Here is a 22,867-nt window from a genome sequence, read left to right as displayed (position 1 = left end):
ACATGTTAGTGTCGTGTTGTTGTGACTAGTTTGGGTTGGGATTTGATTTTCTTCAAATTATTGGATTTCAAGTGATTATTTTCCCTGGAAATACTAGTACTCTAAATTAATTCTTGGACAAGGACATTTATCAAAATTTATACAGAATTCAAAAACAGGATTATTTTCTGTGATTCAACAAGAGACTGTTGACACTGCAGCACTTTGCAGGTTACAACAGATGTGATCATCTTCTATTTTGGATTTCATAAGATTCAAACTCAGTTTCATTCAGGACTTTTTATTACTAGGACTTCTATTTTATAACTCTTGAATTATTTTTGGATTTGATTTGTAAAACCGTAAATTCTTTTTTCTCATTTTGTTCACTTTTATTCTGGGGAAATAAATTATTTGTTAAATTTTACAAAGCTTGATGTCTTCACTTTTTCTTGTTACTTTTTGTAAGAGCCTAGACTCATAACAAAGACCCTCATTATTATGAAAGCATTACAGTAATACCTCGTGCATTCGCGTTTCTGGATTCGCGAATTCACAGATTCGTGAAATTTTCATTGGTACCCTCTATGTACATGTTTTCTTTATTTTATTGAATTGTACCTTCGTTATATGACTTCTGTGACATATGAAGTTTACCTAGTTTACCTTCCTGACAATGACAAAGAAAACGTCAGTCATTAAGTTTACAGTCCCATTCATTACTTGTTTTTACCTTACTGTGAGTGCAAAAGAAAACGGCAGCCAATGAATTAGTATAGGGGTAATATTAGTATACATGTACCGTACTGTAAATGCGCTAGTGTGGCAAATACCCATTAGGCGATACTGTACTCTATTTTTATGTCAATCATTTATTTCTCTTTTTAAGGGTAATGTATTAAGCTAACTTTTAAATGAAATTAAAATGCTTTGGGTTTAAACCCTAGAAATAAGCATTTATTTGCATTTCTAGTGACTTGTACCAAACATTCGCGATTCCTGCTGATCCGCAACTGGTTCTGGAACCTAACCTCACGAATGTTCGAGGTATTACTGTATTATGAAAGCATGTGCAAAAGATGATGGAAATCTGTGAGCTTTTGCCACCTGATGATCATGTGATGAAAAACAGATATTCCCCCATCCTTATTCTTGCAGAAAACATTCATTGTTCTGAGATTGGGCAGGATGGGAAAATCTGTTCTGTGGAGAATAAAATGTATGCCTGGGGATGACATTTGCAGAATCCTTAGCACAAATCTTAGCCCCCAATGGTTGGATTTTTCTATCCCGCTCAGTTTATTTTTCCCACATACCACAGACTAGATTTGTCAATATCTTGCTTTAGATGCATTGACAATACTGCTTTGCAAAGAGCAATAATTTAACTTGATGGTACAATGCAAGGATCTGGTTTGGTTTGGATCTTCATGTTACGGCAAAACGAGTAAGCAACTGAAGTAAAGTGCCTTGCCCAACGACACAGCAAGGTAGCCAACCTGTGTTGCTCCAATGGAGGGATTCAAACCCACACTCTTCGGATGCAAGTCCAGCATGTTAACCACTAAGTTACAGCAAGCCGTGCCTCCATTATTTGCCTCTTATGAAATGCAGGCAGGCACACTGGGCTAATTTTACATCCCAGAACTGACAGATTAAAGTGAAGGGCATGGGTCTCACATTTATGTAAACAAATATTTACCACGTCTTTTCCATGATTTTGTTTTCTTTCCTGGAAAAAATTAATTTTCAAGGTTCACTTATGGCTCTAACTGAATGGAATGAACAACATTTTAGCACATTAAAATGTGAATTTTTAAAATTAAAATCCACTATTATATGAAATATGTATATGTAGTTTAGGCTTCCATACTGCAGTGTGTATCGTTTATGTCCGTTAATGCGCAAGACATTGTTCATTTACATCTGAAGCAAATCGTGTTTGATTGTATTCAAAGGTTTAAATATGTTATCTGACTGAAAACTGGATCCAACAAAATCGCAAATAAGAGGGAAATAATCAACCAATTGCTTTTAGAAAACTGCCATTCAGGTATGACATGGTGTTCGGTACAAAATAACCAAGACTAAATTATATCCAGGTCAACTATATGACAGTATCTCGCAACTAAAAATCATTATTTGAAAATTCATTCACTTGAGTGAAAGTGACAATCTATTCACTAGCATGGTTTACAAAAGGTATCATTAAAGCAAGTTATAGCTGTGTATACTATTTACCCGCAGATATCAATGCCCATCTGTATTAATTATAACTACAGATGCCAAGCAAACAGAAGCCCAGGTGGTGAATAAACACAACTGGCAGCGAGCAGTAAACTCATTGTTTTAACTTACCAACAGGACATCAAAAACAAAGGTTATTTTTATTACAAAGGAAGCTGACTTTGAATACTTTAAAGCCTGCTTTTAAAAAGAATATGAATGCAAAGTTTATTTTATTACAAATCAAGCCAACCTTGGAACCAGACTTTCTTTTAAGTGGGTCAATCCGATTTTCTTTTTAATATACAAAGACAGCCAAGATAAGGAAACTAACTTTGATTCCTTTTTGCTGGTATTCATGGGAATTATTATAATTGAAACAATGGAACAAAATTTAATGTGAAACAATATAGTGCTTCATGTCTGGACATCAACAACCCAATATCGCCCAGAAGATTTGAAGATTTGAAGAAAATAAAATCATTTAATGAATTCATGAAGGCCATAAGAGAAGAAGATGAGTTCACTGACAACATGATCATTAACATGGATGAAATTCTAGTGTACTTTAATAGCATTCCTGGATGGACTGACAATAAGATGTGGGTTTAAAGTGTGAGAATTAGTACGACTGGTGCATATTTAAATAAATCTGACTTTAGTCCTTGCATTTTCCGCTTCAGGTGATGTGCTGCTCCTAAAGACAATTTTTCATGCACGAAAGAGCTAAAAAAAATATTCATGCACCAAAAGAATGGATTGTACATCTGCAGGAGAAGGGTTGTGTTAACGAGATGATGCTGCAGTGGATTAAAGTTTTATCTCAAGTACAGAGTTTTATATTTTGTTAAAAAAATACAATTTCAGTTAGAGTGCAATTTCCAACATGTAATTTTTGAATGATTTAAAAGGTGTCCCACAACTTACGACTTAAAAAGATGATGTGTCAATAAACCTACAGTGCAAAATTACTTTAAAAATTACATTATGGTGTGCCAAAAAATACAGTGTTCCAACATATGCAGTAAATACGGTAGCTTCGATAAAACAAATCCAACTACATGTATCAACAGAAACATATATATCTCTGATACTGTTGCTGTAGAGTTTAACGCCATTTTTCAGCACAAGATATTTTATATATGGCGGCCAGTATAACTGGTGGAGGAAGAACCCTGAAAAACCCCAGGAAGAACCACCGACCCACGAGAAGCTACTGGCAGGCTTTCTCACATTAGCTGAGCCTGAGACTCGAACCTATGCAGACAGAGGTAAGATGGCAGTAATCTATAACAGTGAGCACTTTAAACCATCTGGCCACTCGGGGCCCCCATATATCTTGGATACAATAAACCCAACTTCATTTATCATTAGAAACATGTATAGCTCATATAAAACATATCCATCTTCATGTATTACTAGAAACAAGTATAGCTTAAAAACATATCCAACTTCAAGTACCATTAGAAACAAATATATCTTAATACATTAACCCCTGGCATTTTGGCCTGAAAATTGAGTAGGAAACACATTTTGAAAGCTATTTCTGAACAGACTCAAAAACACCAAATTCCCGGTCATCTTTCAATAACATACTGCCTAGTTGTGTTAGAAACATCGTTTTTCATTGGCTATTTGACTCGTGCATGAGCAGAAGGGTAAAAATTGGAGTTCTTTTTTTTTTTTTTTGCTAAACAGAGCCATTATTTTTGTATGGAGACCACTCTTTATTCCAAATGCCCATCTTATCCTACTTTCTGCAAAGGCTCATCTTACTGTTTGCAGTTCATACTGGTTTTCCTTAGATCTGAGACCAACAAGTATAAAATCAGGACACAAAATCGGATTCCGAACATGGGCAAATTTTGGGTAGAAAAAAGTCGGGTACAAAAAATTATTTTTTCAAATCTGTATTTTGTAGTGCAACTAGATATTCCAGATTATTTGGTATCATTGTAGAGCTACATCTGTCTACTTTTCTATAATACCACCCACTTTAGTGTATCATGCATGACCATGATGCTGCAGAGCTCGGCAGTAGGCTACTACCTCCTGCCCCGTTAAGTCATCGCTAGGGGTTAATGTGTTAAAAAACATATCCAACCTCATGTATCATTAGAAACAAGTATAGCTTAAAAAACAAATCCAAATGCATGTATCATTAGAAACAAGTATAGCTTTAAAAAAATCCAATTTCATGTATCATTAAAAACAAGTACAGCTTAAAAACAAATCCAACTTCACATATCATTAGAAACACAAAGCTTAAAAATAAATCTAACTGCATCAATCATTAGAAACAAGTATAGCTTAAAAACAAATCCAACTTCATATATCATTAAAAACAAGTACAGCTTAAAAACAAATCCAACTTCACATATCATTAGAAACACACAAAGCTTAAAAATAAATCTAACTGCATCAATCATTAGAAACAAGTATAGCTTAAAAACAAATCCTACTTCACGTATCATTAGAAACACGTATAGCTTAAAAACTAATCCAACTTTATTTATCATTAGAAACATGTATAGCTTAAAAACTAATCCAACTTCATGTATCATTAGAAACAAGTATAGCTTAAAAACAAATCCAACTTTATGTATCATTAGATACAAGTATAGCTTAAAAACAAATCGAACTTCACATATCATTAGAAACACACAAAGCTTAAAAATAAATCTAACTGCATCAATCATTAGAAACAAGTACAGCTTAAAAACAAATCCAACTTCATATATCATTAGAAACAAGTATAGCTTAAAAACAAATCCAGTTTCACGTATCATTAGAAACAAGTATAACTTAACAACAAATCCAACTTCATGTATCATTAGCAACCTGCAAAGCTTAAAAATAAATCCAACTTCATATATCATTAGAAACAAGTATAGCTTAAAAACAAATCCAACTTTATGTATCATTAGAAACATGCAAAGCTTAAAAATAAATCCAACTATATGCATCATTAATCTGAACTGTACAGGATCAACATGTTACCTTTTAATACTCAGCTTAACTGCATGCTGTCTGAGATGAAAAATTTAAAACAAATTAACAACTTAAGGAGTTTTAATCTTTCTCAGTTTGTTTAATTCAGATCTGTCACAAATCAACATAGCAATATGACCAACTTGAAAGGATTTGTTTTTGAACAACTATCCCCACCATGACAATAAATGACATTAGTGACAATGGTACCATGCAGAATGAAATTTATACAAGTTTGACATTTGCTCAAAACAGGATCGAGGAGGCTAAAATCTTCAACCCACTCCCCAAACAAAAAAGTTGATTTGTGTTTGTAAAGTACTGCAGACCTTATGTCTAAGTTGTTTTTTTTAAAATTAAAATTGTGAAAATTGCTACAATGGCATAAAGATCTAATCAAGTTATCTACATACAGCTATAAACATGAATAAAATATGTTGTATCTCTACCGTAAATGGTTTTTGCTTAAACTTTGCTAACAAGAATTTTGTTGAAACGGTCAAAGTTCAAACAATGTGCAAAATATGGAATAATTGCTGTAACAATACAAAATACCTATCTTACTCTGCTTTAGGTGCTGCTAGCAGTTAATTTGTATTTTATATGGGCACTCCCAAACTAGAAAATTCAGAGTATAAACTTCGACAATTAAGAGTAAAAAAGACTTAACATTTTGAGTAAAATTAAGACTGAAGAATTATTTGATAAACTCCTTTTGCATAGGCAAATGTATATTTATTTTATTCTTTGAAGTCCACACAACACAAAAATAAGTAATACCACAAAGATATGTCCCATTATGATGATAATAAAACTTGAAACCAACAAATATAAATGTATATGCCGATGATAACTGATGACATGTACAGGTGACTTAATATTTGCACACCCTCTTGTTTGTTTGTACCCCTATACTGATTTTAAAAACAAAAAGCATCAAGGATATCAAAAATGCACAAAAATAAGTTATTTCATTCATCAACTTATAATTTTTGACCAGTTTATTGCCATGAGGTTTCTAACACTGTCGACTTATTGGTGTTCCAAACCAAACAGAAGCTCTCAATATAAACAAGCAGACAGACTTGCTCACTGTCCTTTTCTGGCTACTTGAACAGTCCATTTAAGTAAAAAAAACTGTGTCATCTGCTTCCAATATTTGCAATGTCTAGTTGTAATATTTCTAAAACAAGCTGAAAAAATAAAAAGGAAGGACTCTTGTATACAAAGAGATGTAACTCCAAAATTTACAGAATTACTGAGATTATTAAAGACAGTGAACTACATCACATCTGTTGCTTGGAAACAAACTCACTCATGCATTTATGGTTACCATATTGCTAAATAAACTCTTGTCGTGCTTCAAATAGGAGTACTAAACATGATTAAATGTTTAAAATGTACAACTTTAACTTGTGATTTTGCTTTTCATTTTTTACTTTTCTCTCACACACATACATTCTCTATCATTCCCATGTCACTTCATTGCCTGTTGTATTTTTTGGTCTCCTCTAATAAATAAAAATGGATAAAATACCAGGCCAAGTATTTGATACATTTTGTTCATTTGATACATTTAGAATAATCTGCATCAATCTTACAGAGTACTCTACTCAACAACAAAAAAAAAAAGACTTGGTATGCCCAAAGCCAGATCCTAAATATATGCTGCTTGTGTTCTGCACTGCCTCTGCAATTCTTTTCAGCTCATAGTATGTAGCTCCAGGTGGAAAAACCCTAAGCAAGATCTTCCCAAGACATGGGGTTAATGTTCTATTATTTCAAGGGTAACTGGAGAGCATCTGAAGCATTTCTTCTATCCGTCTTGAACCATGTTCCTCCTTCAGCTTGTCACTGAAACTGACATGGTGACCTGATCCGCCCATCTCATCTGGAATTTCATCAAAGGAATGTGAATGCTTTGAATGCCCAACCACATGAGAACATTGGTGTATGAGCCCTTGTCCTGACATCTAATCAACATCAGTTTCCTCAGGCAGCCTGTGTGAAAATGATTCTGCTCCTGGCATGGTGTCTGTACACCATCCAGGTCTGCATGCACATACAGCTTGGGTCAGCAACATGTAGCCCTTCAGCTTCATTTGCATACTGATGCTTCTCCACTCCCACACATTTGCACATGATCTGCCAAAGACCATACTAGCTCTGGCACTTCTGGCATTGGTTTCATCACTGATGTGGACTGTATATAACAGTGTAATGTCGAGGTAGGTGAATTTGTCCACAGCATTTTACCATTCACTGTCAAGGTAGGCTTTAAGTATGGAGTTCCTTGTGCAGGTTGGTGCATCACCTATCTTCCTATTATTGTTTGTGAGACCAAAATTGTCACAAGCTCAAAAGAAATGGTCCATACTCTGTTGCATGACAGATTCCAATCTGGCATTCTGGGAACAGTCATCTACACATATGAGTCATGACAAGTCACTTCCTGTAACTTCATCTTCACCTGTAGCCTTCTCAGATGTATGAGACAGTCGTCAGTCCAGTGTTTCAAGCCCATTTCTGTGTCATAGTTATGAAGTAATCTTAAGCATAGCAGAGAACAATATATAGAGGAGATATGGGGACAACATATAGCCCTGCTTGACAGGTGACTGGGAATGCTTCAGTTGACTCACTGGTCTCCACTAAGTGAGTAAGTGCATTTGACGTCATGGAATTGCCAAACCATTACAATGATATTTTATAGGCAACCAAAATTGGCAGTGATCTTCCAGAGGCCCCCATGATTAAGATACACAATGAAGTGGCATTATAAGGTTGATACTTTGCAAATACAAGGATTTAAATGTTTAACTTGGTTCTCCTTACAAGCATGTCCTACTTGCTCCATTTTCTAATGAAAAGCCTCATTTTCCTACTGATTCGATTTCTGTCAGAACACAGTTCTCATCTGGCCTTGACCTGAATATACCTAGAGTCAATTGGGAATGAACATTACAGTGAAGTAGATTAATTAAAATTGCAGTTAAAAAAGAAAATATAACACAATAAACTATCATTAACTATTTATTTTCCACAAAATATGAAAAACTATCCCAATTTTCCTCATTGTAAAAGGTAAAAGTTCGTGCCCTAAAATTTTAAAAAAACCTTATAACATATCTATTACAAGTACCCCCTAAAACTGAAAGCATCTAAATTACCTAAATTAGAATAAAGACAGCATGCCTTCCAAATTGCATCTGCCTACTTCAAGTGATTTTTGCTTAGGTTTACAAGGCATCTGTCCCAAACCCCAGGTCCCCAAAAGTTAAAAAACTGCAAAGATAAAGTTTGCTGATCTAGCATAAAAATGTAATCAGGTCATCCACACAGTCATACAAAATTTTTTGCTTCATGTCAAGTAATTTCTGCTTGAAAATGCTTCCATTACTTTTTGTCCAAAAAGTCAACATCAAAACACATTTCCAAAAAAACGATTAAAGAAATTTGAAAAATAAGGTCACATTAACTAGAACTTAATGAGACCTTCTGGCTGATGTTACATGTGTTTTTGAAGTTACTGGTGGTCCAATGCTAGAGAACAGCTTGGGTATAAGATTAAGCTTATTTGTGCTAATTTATGTAATATAGTTGACTGGACATAGTTGCATGCATAACTTTATAAAATGACCTCTATAGATTTCCAAACTGAAGTCAGCTGACCCTTGACCCCAAAATCTCAGGCGTCAAAATGAAAATCTCAAGAGTCAATTCTTTTGGACAGTCACGAGCCCATAGCTGTGATTCCTCGTTCTTAGTGAAAACAAATGATGTTTAAGATTTATTGTCTCATGTTGAATAATGAGAAATAACTGTACAATATTTTGTAAGAAATATACAATCTCATTTTTGTAAAAGTGTTTTCATTCCCACTATATGTTATTGCGTATATATTTTGTACATGAAACAGGATAATTTTATACTTTATTATATTTTCAACTTTTCAACATAATCTATTATCAACTGCTCAAATCATTTTATATGCAAAAACATACACATACAACTATTAAGGTTATATGTTATTCAAATATCAAGGATTTACATCACAGAATTGGCAGTTCACTTTTCCACTTATCCTTAAATTTTCTAACAAATTTTGGATATTAGCTTTTCTTCTTCTCCTCAGAGCAGACACTATCTTTCTGTTTCTTTGGAGTCTCAGGGTCAGAAGATTCATCACCGTCAGGTCATTTCCAAGAGAGAGACAGAAAAGAAAATATACTCCTTTGCACCATTGTGATTTTTAAAGTTCAGATGTATGCACTGAGTGTTATATCCGTTCAATTTTTTTCTGAATGATTCATTAATTAAAACGATCAAGGTTTTAAACGTTTTGCCGACTTAAGCAAATCAATCACCAATAAAACACAATCCCATGCCGAAAACTGGTTTAGCAAGAAGCCATATATTCCTGTTTTGTCTAACTGATTATAATTTAATCAAACAAATGCTGATGTTTTATCAGAAATTAATCCAGTGAAGTCATAAATGATTCCAGACTTTAAAGCTAGAAGCAACTTGCCAATAAAACAATTAAAGTTGGTTCACTTCCATTGACAGCCAGATTCGCAAGCCACCATAGTGATATGCTCCAGTTCTAACCAGTTGATTATAATTGTTGACATCCAAACATAACAATGCTGATCTTTGTTCAAAAGTCAGTCCATTCATGTCATAATTGTTTCCTCTTCCTCTATCATAAACTTCAAACGTAATCTCAAAACAATCCAACCTAAGTCAGTTGAATCTAAGCGTGACTTCAGTGAACTGTTAGCTCTGCCCAGTTCATGTACATCTTCCACTGGTGTGATATTATTGGCCGTCAAGGTCTAAAACTATTGTCAAGCATATGTCAATCAGTGCATCATACAGTAATTACACTGGTCAACAGTGAAATCATTACTGACTTGAAAAGGCCCTAATCTGTAGTATTTTGGTGTGCCGAACACGAATATAACCGTGAAAAATTTGTATTGGCTCTCGTTTTGAAGATATTCATATACCTCATTTTCTATGTTTCACTGTGTAAATTTCTCCAGTAGGACTGCAGCAACATCCGGAATAATGATGTAACATTGCATAATACCATCATGCTCACATCATCCACAGTTGATTGCATCATTTTCTGATGCAATGCAATACTAATGCCATGCGGCTGCTGAAGTAAGTTGACGTCAGCAGTGTACTATACATGTGTAGGCCTATTATACTAATGCCAGGCGGCTGCTGAAGCTGACGTAAGCAGTGTACTATATAAAGCCCAATCAGATAGGTTCAGCATTTAAAATATTTTAGACGTTGTGCGAGACAGTTCAAGCTACTGTTACATAAAACTTATTATTTTATCCATTTACGTACAATAAAGAACAGTAATGCCTCGAAAGTGTGTTAATACCGCGGACAATTTTTGCTATATTTGTGGGGAAGTGACATTTGCCAACCAGAAGAAAAGTATCAATTCTCAAGTGAAGAAGGCATATCATCTTTACTTCGGATGCAAGGTTGGTGACCAAGACAAGCCTTGGGCTCCGCATATATGCTGTGCTACATGTACAACACAGCTTTCACAGTGGTTGAATTGCAAAAGGTCATCAATGCCGTTTGCAGTCCCAATGGTGTGGAGAGAGCCAAGCAACCACCTAAATGACTGTTACTTCTGCTTGGTTCCTCCTCTTTCCGGCGGAATAACGAAGCGAAAGAAGTCGAGAATAGTCTACCCAAACATTCCGTCTGCATTGAGACCAGTTCCACATGGTGAGGGACTTCCTATTCCAGAACCTCCAGCAGAATATTCTCTTGATTCATCTGACGAAGACAAAGGTGAGTCGACCTGTTCTTCTCCTGGTCCATCAGCATGCAGTGATCCAGATTTTCACTGTGGTGCATCATCAACCCCACACTGAATAACACAGGAAGAACTAAATGACCTGATTCGTGATTTGGACTTATCAAAGAACAAGGCAGAATTGCTAGGATCAAGACTCCAACAATGGAATCTTCTAGAAGAAGATGTCACAATTACTGCATATCGAAAGCGCCACCAGCAATTGGAGCCTTTCTTCAGAAAGGAAAGTAATCTGATATTCTGTTCCGATATTGAGGGCCTCATGAATGCTTTAAAAATCACTCATGACCCACAAGAATGGAGACTATTTGTGGACTCTTCGAAACTGAGTCTCAAGGCTGTGCTTTTGCACAATGGAAACATTCTTCCATCTATTCCAGTAGCGTATGCTGTCCACATGAAAGAGACATACGATAACTTAAGGCAGCTACTGAATTCCATTGAGTATAACAAGTACAGCTGGCACCTCTGTGGTGATTTGAAGGTAGTTGCCCTTTTAATGGGACTGCAGCAAGGATATACAAAATACATGTGTTTCTTATGCGAGTGGGATAGCCGAGCAAGGGAAATGCACTACATGAGGAAGGAATGGACTCACAGGCAGAATGTAGCCATTGGAGAGAAGAATATCCAACACCCAGCTCTGGTTGAGGCTCAGAAAATCTTGCTACCACCCCTTCACATCAAACTAGGTTTGATGAAGAACTTCGTGAAAGCCATTGACCGGACTTTGCCAGCATTCCGATACCTGCATGAAAAATTCCCTCGACTCAGCGAAGCAAAGATTAAAGAGGGAGTTTTTGTGGGTCCTCAGATTCGAGAGCTTTTCAAAGATGACCGGTTCAACAACTTGCTGGAAGGTGACGCGAAACAAGCATGGAATGCTTTTCGCCTAGTTTCTACAAACTTCCTCGGAAATGTTAGGGCAGAAAACTATAAGGAACTAGTAGAAGACATGTTGATGAAGTATAAGAAACTTGGCTGCAATATGTCTCTAAAGATTCACTTCCTTCATTCCCATTTGGATTTCTTTCCTAGCAACTGTGGTATTGTTAGTGATGAACACGGCGAACGTTTTCATCAAGATATCGCAACAATGGAACAAAGATACCAGGGAAAATGGTCCACTACAATGCTGGCTGACTACTGCTGGACACTCCTCAGAGATGCTCCCGAACAGCTGTACAAGAGACAGGCGAAGAAATCTAAGATGTAGTCAATGACTTGATTTTTTATAGGTAGGCTATTACAGTTGACCTTTTACTATTGGAATGCATTTCGTTATGTAAACATTAATTTCTTGCAGATTACAAAAAAACTAGAGCCAATTTTGCAATTTGACTGTCATATTCGTGTTCAGCACATAAAAATTGATAAGAATTGACTAATTTTATTTCAGTAACATGACTTTTGTAAAAATTTGTTGTCCAGTGTTATGTTATGGAGAGTGTACTCTTAGTAAAAAGTTTGCGTGCATCAAAAATGGGTTATTTTTAAATTCCATGCATCAAAACCCAAGGGTACACGTCTACCAAATACCCAGATGACTGTCTGAAGAGTTCTGAAAATTCCAGTAATTTAAAATGCTGAAACTGCAATCAGATGAATGACAACATTTAAAGTATTTTTTCCACACATGAGCCATCTAAGAAAAGCTCCTAAAATTCTTGGCTTTTCCCTTACTTTCATCAGTTTTTGCAAAAATATAGGGCTTTTCCAAGTGTATACAAAACCTATTCTTATTCCAGACTATTTCTATTTCAGCTGGTATTGTATGGAACCTTGGAAAGGAACATCGTTGGCTTGTGTTGACATCAACTGTGCTTATTTATCCACTAGAATATTAGTGAACTTACCAACTGTGGGTTATCCATTATCTGACTTAGAGTTTTGCTGAGTGTGTTTTTCACATTTTGGCAGTCTTTGGACTTCAAGATGGCTACTAGCGGACTGACCCTTTCCTTCAAAAGGGAGACCAGAGTGGCAAACATCAATCCGTGATCTGGGGTATTAACACCTGTAAAAGAAGTAACATTTCTTTCATTCTTATGTTTTCTATATCTCATAAACTTATATTGTTGAGCAAAGTGACATCATGAAACAAGAGAATGGGGTGGATGATAAGCAAACATGGACAATGCAAACGTGGATAAGCAAACATGGACAAAATCTTGAAAATGCGATCCTATTTATTCACTAAGTTTTATAAACACTGAATGAGAAACCTGTTGTTATTAGATTGCTTTTACCCTTCCTGATACCTTTCTCAAGATAAAGGTGAATTTCCTTCTCCAATTAGCAACCAAGAACAAAAATGTACAAGTCCCAGTCTAATACCTTAAGCACTTCCTTCATGCAGAACATGACTTTTTTGACTTGGATCAAGACTGAAAAGGAAATCAGAGCAGGGAGGGATGAGGGAATTTGGTAATATTAACAGTTAAGTATTATATGATTAGCAGAGTTTCCATAAAAACTACATGTTATTATTACATCGCTGACTTTTCCAGACTGGAGCAAGGCTGATGGCCCCATGACTAGCCATCAGAGTGAACATACCATATCTTATCTGTAGGAAGCTCTACAACAAACTAGAGGATGGTTGGACAACTTGCTGGGCTGAGACAACTGGACCTAATGAATTCCCTCAGGCGCACCATCAAACAAAGATGGCATGACAAGATGGAAGAATGATACCACCAGAAAGTGGCTTTCATGACAACATCCAGAAGAATAAGAAAGGCCAAAGATGCAGGCATCATACACTTTGATTCTTATAACTGAAAGATCTCTCTGAGCAAATTTTCCTGTTTATGCAGCACACTTTCACCACTTTATTTTGATATGACTAGTATAACATGTTTTTCCTTTTAGTAGTACAGCTGTGGGGGCTCAGTGGTCAGCATGCCAGACTCATGACCTAAAGGGTGCAGGTTCAAATCCTACCATCGGACCTGCCTCATTCAGCTGCCATGGTGTGTCCTTTGGCAAAGCACTTTACTCCAATTGGTTCTGCACTAAATGACATACTTGTGTCGCTGTACCGTAAAGCACCAAACAAAACAAAACCTGCTAGTGGTAGTCCAATACTAGGATTCCACTTTGGGTCTCAACAGCATCAAACACTACAAAAGTCTGCTGAATCTTGGCAATAAAGAAAGACTGAATCATAGTTGCCAGTGATATGTAAGAAACTATTTTTCACATATAAAGCATGAATTTCATTCCTTCTCAATGACACTATGGAGAGAAGGAAGTTCATCTTTCAGGTAAGGTTCTAGAAGGAGGCCCCATTTAAGGGTATATAAGGCTGATTAGAATATTTGAAAGGTTCCAACATGTTCTGAAGTTTGAAAAGACTTGTCTGCTCTAAAATTTTCCATGCCATAACATCCACAATTCAAACAGTATAGCATTTCGTCTAAAGGTAAAAGGCTAAAGGTACAGACTAGTCTGCTACCTAACCAGTTTATCGATATAATAAATCTGTGAAGAAAAGTTCATATTTGAAGAAACACGTTTTTTCATGCAAATGGGTAAAAAAACAGCTGCTACAAAAAGTAAATAAGGAAAGAATTCTTACACTATTCTTAGACAGCAGTCATCGTTTTAAGAATATTCTCATTTTTATATTAGTGGAATTAAAAAAGATAATAATCAAAATGACAAAACAATTGCTTTACATTTATTTTATTTTTTAATGTACCATCAAAGCATAATCAATACACAGGCAAGTGTAATTTGGTGAGAGAAAAAAAACGCATAACAAAGCATAACAATTATGCCAAAAGTGTAATGGTTGACATGTATGTGACCTGATCACCAAATCAAGTGTCTGTTGTGCTGTACATGTGACATGGGACTGGAGTTAGTGCCAGACCGCTGTATCCAATTTAAGGGACACCAAGCATAGGACCAGACAGTACCATAGCTGGATCCGACAGGATTGAGGGCTGGCTGATAGTTGTTACCAAGATCCCATGATGGCTCTTGAACAATAAATGAACATATGAAGTACCAGAGATATATGCAGCAATGGGTTGTCCAGAACTGGTCCACGTATGCTGGTACTGTGTCGATACTGGGGCAGTAGTCTGTTTAGTGCTGACATAGTTGGGATAGAATGAGAAGCAATGGCATGGAGGTGGGGGGAATCTAGAAAGTATGCAAGGCCTTTTTCGTGGTCTGCAGCTTCATGAAATCATATAACTGTGATATTAATAAGTTGGCAACTTAAGTGGCTTCACTGGCAAGACAGATGATACCCGCACCTTTTGAAGAACACGTCCACTTCTCTAGATAGCCTGGAACAGCTGTTTGGTAGAAATTGGTGCCCATCCATCTGACAGTCGCTGAACACAAATGTCACAGGAATGGTCTAACTGATACCCCATACTGGTTATACAGGTAAGGTGATAATCTTCAAACAGCTTAAATCTTTAACATATCCTAAATTTAATCCTTTCTATTGATATCTGGTATTAAAGAAAACTAAATAATAGAATATACAGGCAAATCATTCAAGCTAAGAAAATTACAGAAATGACCTAATTACTGACATTAGAAATTTCATTTCTTTGCAAAGATGATCAAGTACAAGGCTGAATTGTAAATATTACTGACCACTCATATACAAAATTAAAATAATTAACTTATGGTACAATGAAGTGCACGAATGAAATGCAAAATATTTGCCTAAGATTATATTTTTTGTTTATTGGTACTTTTTCTTAACACATTTTATTTACCCTGTAAGTGCCTTGGGATCTCATGAGATGGAACTGGTCACAAGATGAGTCATTGAATGGTCCCGCATCAAGGAGTCAGTACTTTTTGTTTCTCTCAATTTTTACATTTTCACAATTCCAGTAATTTGCAGCTGAACTTTCATGCAAATTTGAAATTAGTGCGGGGCAGAAACTGTACCATACTTCAATGTTTCATCATTTTGAGTGTCGTCTCTTGCACAGCTTTGCACAATGGTGGAATCGGGACAAAGCCAAAGGTATCCTGTCAATATGGGGCATGGACTATTGCAAGAAATATTGCATAATAGAGCCAAGCAGCATTTAGCTGATAAGGCCAAAGATTTCTCCATCATAGTTGGAACATTCTCTCTCATCAAAAAGGATAAGGAGTCTGCCACTGCAATCAAAGAGGGACAGCAGACCTGACAACCCTGAAGGGACCATCTGTTATGTATATTTGATTTAATTTACATTTGATTTAATTGTTTGTTTGTTAGTTTTAATTTTTTTTATTCCATTACATGTCATAGTAATGTAATTTTGTTTACTGAATTTGACATTTCCATAAATTAGTTTGACCTGTTTTTTTCGTAAACACATATTATTAGAACTTTGTATCTTAATGCTGACCTAGTTCCTGACCTTGATTCAGAATTAGTAAGAGTTGGAGTAAACAACTTCTTTTATTTATTATTTTATTGTGGAATTTGTACAATGAAATCGAGGTTGTACTGGTGTACGTGACTTTATACATGTGAATGTCCTCTATTGAGAAATTCTGGTTTTGACAGAATTGTGCAGTAGTCAGATTTAATAGTGATGTATTAAAAAATACTTTTAGGTGGGCTTTTAAACACTTCGACATCAAGGTGGTGTTTTTTCTGTTGTGACCAGCTTGAGTTAAATTTTAATTTTTCTTCAAATTATTTTGGATTCTAAGAGATTAATTATTTTTCATGGGAATATTTAAGTGCTCATACAGAATTCCTGGACAAAGACATATTGAAATTTTATTTGGAATTCAAATACTTTAATATTATTTTCTGTGGATGAACAAAGAACTGTATATACATCAGTACTATAATGGCTATAGCATACATCATCGCCTTCCACTTTGGATTTTGTCGGGACTCAAACTCAAATTCATTAGAACATTTTATTATTAGGGCTTCTAATTTTAAATTCTTGGATTATTTTTGGATTTTATTCTTAAAACCATAAGTTCTTTATTCCATTTTAACCTTGTTTTTCAAGGGAAATAAATTATTTGTTAAATTTTACAAAGCTTGTTGTCTTCAATGTTTTCTTGTTACTGTTTATGAGAACCTAAACACATAACACCGTCTCAGTAAGGCAGTTGACTTTTTCCTCAGTCTGACCAGTTTTCAGTAAGGTGTAACAAAATATCATAAACTGCTACTGTAAAGCTGGAAAATGTATTTAAAAGATCGGTATTCAAAAACATACAGCAATGGTAAACATTATGTTCAACTGAAAAGTTGGTAAAGATCGCAGAGACATTATCTACCACTAGTACAGTTCCAAACTCTGTGCAGCTCAATGGCTCGTTGATATCTCTTAACCTGACGTAATTCTTGGAATTTGTTACATTTCACATGACAATGGCAATCATATCTCCTGCCACAGGACATACTCAAATTGGCATGTGATGTCCAATAAATGTAATTATGCCCCTTCCAGCTTTTATTCACAAGAATCTGAATATTCCTCTTTATTCTTCTGTGATGATTATTAACACTTGTTAAGAGGCTTATTTTCCTTTCATCTTCAACATGCATCACTTGCTGGACGCCATTGTTACAAAATTCTATAATCAACAGTTTTGATCATGTAGATGCTTTGCATGAAAAATGTGCAGCATACATCATCTGAGGTACTACTCTAAAGTTAGTCTGGTTCTCTGATGTAGCTTCCTTCTATGAGTTCTGACATGAAACCAGGTTCCTTATCAAACATGATTTAACCAATTATCCAGATTTTTCAGCAACAATCATTTTTCAGTAGATTTTGCTTTTATGCCATAAGTCTATTTTACAGTTCAACATCATAAGACTTACGGCAAAATCAAAAGGGCTGGCAGATCTGGGACAGCTACGATTAACACATTTCTACTGCAAACATCAAATGAATGTCCTCTGTGCAACTTAGACTTCAGACGTAGACCATCTCCTGGCCTGAATAATGCAATTTGCAGCTTTGCTTGAAAACGTGTCTGAATAGATAGACATGAACAAAGCATGAAGGTGGCAAATCTATGGGTTATCATTGTGACAGCAAGTCCCTCCCCATGGCAATGTCATGGACTGGTCTACCAACAGGCTGAGAAGACTGTTGAACCACAATTGTTGGGCCACATAGTGATGGTGTGAGACCCCATAACTGTGTGCAAGATTCATCACATAAAATAAAATAATATATCATCAATCTACGTATATTAAAGAAACATAATGGCAAAATGAGGAGGTTCCATATATTGCAGATATGAATTGAAAGATGATACCTATGAAGGAAGTCCAGAAACATCCCAAAATAATTGGATCAATGAGGACAGTTATGATCTACACAACGAACAAAGGGGAAAGGTATACATAAAGGACAATTGGAGAAAATGATACAAAAATCACAAAAGAGCTTGTCCAGGACAAAATACACCGTATACAACTTTACCACTAAGATTAAGATATGGGCATTAAAATGTTCTCTTAAGGTAAAATGGCCCTGACATTATTATTAACACTTAAAAATGTCCAGCTGACCCAAATATTCCATTTAATGAAGACCAGCCATTCAGACTAGACAGTACCTGTTACCAGCGCTGCTGTGGGAATCTCCCTATACACAGATTTGTTGCTGGTTTCCAAATTTTCCAAGGTAAATGTGGAACAGCTCCCAGCAGCAAATGTCAACAAATCATCAAAGATTTTGGAATTTAGGTCTGCCTGTAGAATCTGAAAGCATTAATTTAATAATTAAGTTTAAATTTCCAATTGAATCGTTAAATTTTGAGACACAGGAAAAGGAAACGAATCATCTTAGTACACTTTTTTCATCTTTAAGCACTAGAGCACATTAGACAGTTGGTTGTTTTCCTAAATATCAACAAACTTCTCCACAGCAGATTTAGGATCAAAATCCTTGAGTTCTGGACCTTCCTCCATCACCCTTATCAACATTGTTAAATACACATAATTTTGTACACTGTATTGACTGATGCATTCTATCAGTGGCCATTCATGTCATGAACCAAAAGATTTCAATTAAAAACGGATACTTTCTGTCCTCACATTTTTCATGAATTTACATGCAACACAGGCACTGGCCAACCATTACATTAAAATCAGCTATGCCTGTTGATGTAGCTTTCTGCTTCAAGTTAACAACCGTCATTTGGGACAGTTCCTACATGTACCAGCTACTGTTCAATGTCAACCTCACCACCCACTCCATAATGTAATAAGCAAATAGATTATAAGTTTTAAATGACTTAAATTAGGGCAGTTCTAACAGCTATGATGCTCTGATGTTTCAGAATAAAGTTTCATGAAAATGTTTCTCGTTTCAAAATCAAATGCTTTTGAAACTGAGAAGATATTAGTTTGTGATGAACAAATTTAGAATTTAAAAAGAAAATGCATCTTTCTTCATAAATAATGTGTTTATTTGATGCAAACATGAGAGAGATTAAGTACCATAACTTTCATCTGACATTACCTGTATCTTTTATGGCTAATATGGAAACAAACAATTATAATTAGATGGCGTTTTTTAAATGCTACATTTATCTTCATTTTGGATTTCATCTAACAAACTTTTGAAATAAAATTTGATTTAACTCCTAATTCAAAATCAGTAAATAAATTGCTGCATATCAATTCATTTTGTTTTTTTAACAAGAAATATGTGTATATAAAAACCAACTGGGTTATTAACCTGCTATTAGTGTACTTTTCTTAGTTTCCTATTATCTACCATCAAAAACTAGTCACAACATGTACAAACTTCAAGCTTCAGAAATACAATAGATTTCAGTCTCTGACAGAAACAGAGTGACAGGATTAAGGCCAACAGTGGGAACATGGATAATCCATAAAACACTGTGTGTACTTATATCTGTACATACAACATTGTGTGTACTTATATCTGTACATACAACATTGTGTGTACTTATATCTGTACATACAACATTGTGTGTACTTATATCGGTACATAAAATATTATGTGTACTTATATCTGTACATACAACATTATGTGTGTACTTATATCTATAAATACAACATTATGTGTGTACTTATATCTGTACATAAAACATTATGTGTGTACTTACATCTGTACATAAAATACTGTACATACAACATTATGTGTGTACTTCTATCTGTACATAAAATAGTGTGTACTTATATCTGTACATACATTATGTGTGTACTTATATCTGTACATAAAATATTATGTGTGTACTTATATCTGTACATACAACATTGTGTACTTATATCTGTATATACAACATTATGTGTACTTATATCTGTACATACAACATTATGTCTGTACTTATATCTGTACATAACAGAACAACAGCTGAGTCTGATGACAATTAACATGAGTTTAGTCCAACAAACAAATAAGCATCCAAATCTTCGCCATATTTTTCTAAATTTGGCATACAATAAAATTCAAGTGTTCCAAACATTGGCGACTGAGTAATGCTTATTAAAGCGAGACGTTGAAGCATACATGTAATTCGTCTTCTGATCAAAATGATCATTATACACTAACAATCATCAACAGGTATTGTCTGCCAGGATCTAACATATGCAGCTTCACAAATCCCTTAATAACCACTTGAACTTTGAATAGTCTGTACACTACATGATTAATACCTGTTTTGTTGAAATGGTTCAGACAAAATATAAGTTTGCCAACAAAATTCTTGCATACCAAGGTCTCAATTTTTGATTCGTTCAAAATTAAAAACTATGCATATTTTTATGTGGATTTAAAGATCTTGGATAACCTTATGTCATCTTCTGAACAAGATCAAATCTCTTAAGAGCAAGTTCAAGTTTCCAGTCAGCTATTTAATCAAAGCCCTGTATATCTGGGCAATATCCTGAAGGAGATCTCTAGTGGTGTAAGAGTTTCATATTATGTACACTCATATTCACACAATAATGCTAGAAGAAATGAGACCATATGCATGAATAAGTATATTCATGCAAAAATATGCAATAAAATGGTACGAATACCCCTACCCCACAATTTTCTCGGAGATCTACCTGAATCTGTGTGTCTATTTCAGTCCACATGTCATGCCCCACCTGGTGCCTCTTTACAACTGACTGACCAAATTCACCCTCACTCAAGTAGTCCTCTACAAATGGAATCAAAATAGGGAATATGAGAAACTTTAAACACATGAATAGACATACACAGCAGTTATTAACCGAGTTGATGAATTTACCTGAGGTCTAAACCATACCATTCTTTATGCATTTATCTGAGATCTAAACCAAATCATTCTTTATTCATTTATCTGAGATCTAAACCAAATCATTCTTTATTCATTTATCTGAGGCCTAAAATATGCCATTCTTTATGCATTTATCTGAGATCTAAACCAAATCATTCTTTATTCATTTATCTGAGATCTAAACCATATCATTCTTTATGCATTTATCTGAGATCTAAACCAAATCATTCTTTATTCATTTATCTGAGATCTAAACCAAATCATTCTTTATTCATTTATCTGAGGCCTAAAATATGTCATTCTTTATGCATTTATCTGAGATCTAAACCAAATCATTCTTTATTCATTTATCTGAGATCTAAACCATATCATTCTTTATGCATTTATCTGAGATCTAAACCAAATCATTCTTTATTCATTTATCTGAGATCTAAACCAAAAATCATTCTTTATTCATTTATCTGAGGCCTAAAATGTCATTCTTTATGCATTTATCTGAGATCTAAACCATATCATTCTTTATGCATTTATCTGAGATCTAAACCAAATCATTCTTTATTCATTTATCTGAGATCTAAACCAAATCATTCTTTATTCATTTATCTGAGGCCTAAAATATGTCATTCTTTATGCATTTATCTGAGATCTAAACCAAATCATTCTTTATTCATTTATCTGAGATCTAAACCATATCATTCTTTATGCATTTATCTGAGATCTAAACCAAATCATTCTTTATTCATTTATCTGAGATCTAAACCAAATCATTCTTTATTCATTTATCTGAGCCCTAAAATATGTCATTCTTTATGCATTTATCTGAGATCTAAACCAAATCATTCTTTATTCATTTATCTGAGATCTAAACCATATCATTCTTTATGCATTTATCTGAGATCTAAACCATATCATTCTTTATGCATTTATCTGAGATCTAAACCAAATCATTCTTTATTCATTTATCTGAGATCTAAACCAAAAATCATTCTTTATTCATTTATCTGAGGCCTAAAATGTCATTCTTTATGCATTTATCTGAGATCTAAACCATATCATTCTTTATGCATTTATCTGAGATCTAAACCAAATCATTCTTTATTCATTTATCTGAGATCTAAACCAAATCATTCTTTATTCATTTATCTGAGGCCTAAAATGTCATTCTTTATGCATTTATCTGAGATCTAAACCAAATCATTCTTTATTCATTTATCTGAGATCTAAGCCATATCATTCTTTATGCATTTATCTGAGATCTAAACCAAATCATTCTTTATTCATTTATCTGAGATCTAAACCAAATCATTCTTTATTCATTTATCTGAGATCTAAACCAAATCATTCTTTATTCATTTATCTGAGGCCTAAAATATGTCATTCTTTATGCATTTATCTGAGATCTAAACCAAATCATTCTTTATTCATTTATCTGAGATCTAAACCATATCATTCTTTATGCATTTATCTGAGATCTAAACCAAATCATTCTTTATTCATTTATCTGAGATCTAAACCAAATCATTCTTTATTCATTTATCTGAGGCCTAAAATATGTCATTCTTTATGCATTTATCTGAGATCTAA

At 34.6% G+C, this 22,867-nt stretch overlaps 1 protein-coding gene across 1 annotated transcript in view; it reads right to left on the bottom strand.

The window, feature by feature from the left end:
- The window catches only part of LOC149796445 (uncharacterized), a 251,870-nt gene that overhangs the window by 79,468 nt on the left and 149,535 nt on the right, over positions 1-22,867 (bottom strand). Inside the window, exons 13-15 of the mRNA XM_089960532.1 lie at positions 21,090-21,184; positions 18,623-18,767; positions 12,907-13,067 (exon numbers count right to left, since the gene is read on the bottom strand). Of these exons, the coding sequence (XP_089816658.1) occupies positions 12,907-13,067; positions 18,623-18,767; positions 21,090-21,184 (401 nt within the window). The remainder of the gene's footprint in view (positions 1-12,906; positions 13,068-18,622; positions 18,768-21,089; positions 21,185-22,867) is intronic.

Source organism: Sinohyriopsis cumingii, chromosome 6 (assembly GCF_028554795.1).
Source record: "Sinohyriopsis cumingii isolate HCF-2022 chromosome 6, ASM2855479v2, whole genome shotgun sequence".
In the NCBI taxonomy this organism is placed as follows: Eukaryota; Metazoa; Mollusca; class Bivalvia; order Unionida; family Unionidae; genus Sinohyriopsis; species Sinohyriopsis cumingii.
Note: the sequence above shows the minus strand (reverse complement) of the source record. Positions and strands in the feature narration are given on the sequence as shown.